General features: G+C 47.6%; 1 protein-coding gene across 1 annotated transcript; it reads left to right on the top strand.

The window, feature by feature from the left end:
- Positions 1-934: 934 nt before the first annotated feature.
- LOC310788497 (tumor necrosis factor-like) lies at positions 935-3,052 on the top strand (the record flags this gene model as incomplete). The annotated part of the gene is made up of 4 exons (XM_083650042.1): positions 935-1,064; positions 1,296-1,487; positions 1,969-2,094; positions 2,558-3,052. The coding sequence occupies 4 exons, from the start codon at positions 935-937 to the stop codon at positions 3,034-3,036; spliced, it is 927 nt and encodes a 308-aa protein (XP_083506168.1). The 3' UTR covers positions 3,037-3,052.
- Positions 3,053-3,283: the final 231 nt, after the last annotated feature.

The raw sequence follows: 3,283 nt of genomic DNA, 5'->3' as shown, positions 1-3,283 counted from the left end.
CAAATGGGTCCCTTGACCTCTCACCTCAAAATGATAACAATGGGTTCTATGGGTACTCACCATGGATGTATTAAAAGAAGGTACTCACGAGTCTCTGCTTTGCCTCTTTCAGTATTAAGGAACTCCAATTCCTTTCATGATAGACGGGTGCATTAACTGCATTTCCACCTGAGGACAGGATGAGCAGGAGTGCTGCTAGCCGCAAAACGCGACTATTTCACTCGAGTACCTCTCCCATCATAGTCGCGCTCGCCCGACCCCTTTATCGAGGGAAAGTTGCACATTTAGCGATCTACAAGCTTCAAACATGCACCAATCACTAATATAAACTACGCACCTTGTTGCCACGGATGTTGTCGAGCAGGCCGCGCTGAGGCCGCGCTTTGTTAACTCGTATTTTAAGAAAGTTTGGGTTATTTGTGTGTCCGGAAACATTATTTTCCCTTCTCCAACGACTCTTCTTCTTTTTTGCTGCTCACCGGTTCAACTGCTCAACTGCGCCACCGCACCTCGATAAAGGGGTCGGGCGAGCGCGACTATGATGGGAGAGGTACTCGAGTGAAATAGTCGCGTTTTGTGGTTGGCTGATTGGGAGTCACTTCCACGTGGGAACACTTCACAAGTGACTCCACGTGGGAAGGCTATAACCGTTCCCAACAATGCCGCCCCCATCTGGCGGACTCTAGACGTAATGCCGTTTTCCAATAGATTTGTTTCCCCATAGACTTAGGTGGAAGTGAAGAATAAACAAGTGGAATTGTTGGAATTTCCCTGGGAATGTAATTAATGCACAGGCTCATCGACATAAGGACCTTATAAAATAGCCTACAGAGATGATTCAATCAGAGCAGCAGAAGGACCGAAGAGGACCGATCGAAAGCCTTTGGAAAAGCCAGACTCTTTTGCTTTTGATCAGTGAATCGACTGTTAAGCCATGGAAGCAACACATGCCGTCAACAACAGCAACAAACGCATGTGGAAGCTGGCTGAAGCCAGAGCCCTGCTGGCCCTGCTCTGCCTCGCCGCTGCGACAGAGTCGCACGCTGACAACGCCGACGGTAACGGTAAGAACCTCCGGTAACGCTTCACTTTCAGTGATGGCAGTCTCTGCTGTGTTGCCGGTGTGTATTGTTTTTTCAACATTTTATGTTGAAAACCGGAACCGGACATGGCAGAACATACGTGTGGTAACTTGACAGTATACAACAGGCTAGAGAGGGAAGCGCAGCAGATGCATTTGCAGTGTGTTACCAGTCAGGGTGTTTATAGGAAGATATCGTGCGAGAATACATAAGACCTCCGCTGCGCTGTTACAAGTGCCAGAGGTTTGGTCATATTGCTGGCGCTTGCAGGGGGAAACGGAGGTGTGCTAAATGTGGCGAGGATCACGATATTCAGGCTTGGAGAGGTTCCTAAACGCTGTAACTGTGGAGGGGACCATGCAGTAGCCGCGCAGGGGTGCCCAATACGTCCGGTCGATCGCGAAGGTACTAGTGTGGTCGATCGCATGGCATTGAGGGAGGGGGATTTTTTTTTTTTTTTTTTTACTGTTTTTCCACAGTTTCCACTGTTTTTCCACTGTTTTTCCACTGTTTCCACTGTTTTTCCACTGTTCCACTGTTTTCCACTGTATACTCGGTGTATAGGCTATATATATAAATAAATATGTTTGGTAGATCACTTTGACTTGGTCACTTAGCGTTTCGTGGGTGTGAGCCATTGGTGTGAGCATGTTATCCAGGCCAAGCGAGTCCAAACTGTGAGGGATCAGAGCAAGGTGTCATATGCCGAGAGAGCACATCAGAGATGACACTGACAGGACCATGTATAACAATAAGATAGATGAGTTCCCCATGTCCACAAACTGATAAACCGGTCGAACCCTTGCTGAGACACTTGGGCTGGATGTGAAAACAAGTCTGCCAGTTCGTTCACACTTTCTAACTATCTGTCTTCTCTCCTCTCCAGACCTTCACCTGTTGAGACACATCTCTGGGAACCTACGTCTAAAGCTTCTGGCATACTCTTCGCGCACGCGCTGGAGGCGGGGCTCCGAGGAGGGCACACCCCTTAGAGCTGCCATTCATTTACATGGTAATTACAAACTCCACATATTCTGCATAGGAACACCTTGCTGGAAATTACTTTGTCTGACAGACTGTAAAATGCCAGGAAAAAGGAAATGGAGATGAGGTCTTGAGCACATCAAAATCAGATACTTTCTAGACTGATAGTCCAGTCAAAAAATGATGAATAGTTTAATTTCACTATGTAATTAATCAGAAATTATCCTAATTAGAAATGTATGAGAATGAATGTTATCCCTCCATGGTGTAGACAGCACTACAATTCAATACTGAATCTATAACAACTGAAATCTTTCCATTATGTACAGTAGGACTAAATCGAGGGTCAAAGCAGGATCCATGGCCTAATTTATGTCTATTTTAGGTTACGATGATGATGATGATATGAAAAGGTTTCTTTTTGCTCACTGTATGTATTGTATGAAATCTACATTCACCTCCACCACCGCCTCTCTCTGCTCGTCCCACAGGAGAACAGAACCCTGATCTGAAGACCTCAGTGGACTGGAAAGATGGGGTTGACCAGTCCCACTCTCAGGGAGGCCTGAGGCTCAAAGACAACCAGATCGTGATCCCCCAGACCGGCCTGTACTTCGTCTACAGCCAGGCCTCGTTCAGGGTCAGCTGCTACAGCCACGCCGGTGCCACCGCCACACCCCTGGGCCACAGGGCCGTGCACCTGGGCTACAGAGTGCAGCGGTGGTCCAGGTCGTACGGGAGAGACGACGAGAAGAAGTATGAGACCATTCTGCACTCTGTCAGCACCGCCTGCCAGCGGACGACGAGCCAGAACCCAGACGCAGAAGGAAAATGGTTTGGTGCCATTTACATTGGAGCAGTGTTCCACCTGAAGAGAGGGGACCTGCTGAGGACCGTGATGGAGGAGGCAATGATAGGGCAGCTGGAAGAGGGGGCAGGGAAGACCTTCTTTGGGGCATTTGCCTTGTGAGAACACACAGCTGACAGCAACCCCCCCCCCCCTTTTGTTGAATAAAATGACATTTGATTGACAATTTACCTGTTGTGTGATCAGATAGTCACAGTGTGACATGCTCTATACCATGTGATCATGGTCAATGAGTCACATTAAATAAATAAATGAAATGGAAATATGTGGCCTGTAAAGGCTGACCTTGTGCACAAGGTGGAAAAGCAGACACAGATACATTGGGAATAGCATAACAAGATAAGGAGCT

Source organism: Poromitra crassiceps (assembly GCF_964638095.1).
Source record: "Poromitra crassiceps genome assembly, chromosome: 13".
In the NCBI taxonomy this organism is placed as follows: Eukaryota; Metazoa; Chordata; class Actinopteri; order Beryciformes; family Melamphaidae; genus Poromitra; species Poromitra crassiceps.
This window is presented reverse-complemented; position numbering and strand designations above follow the sequence as displayed.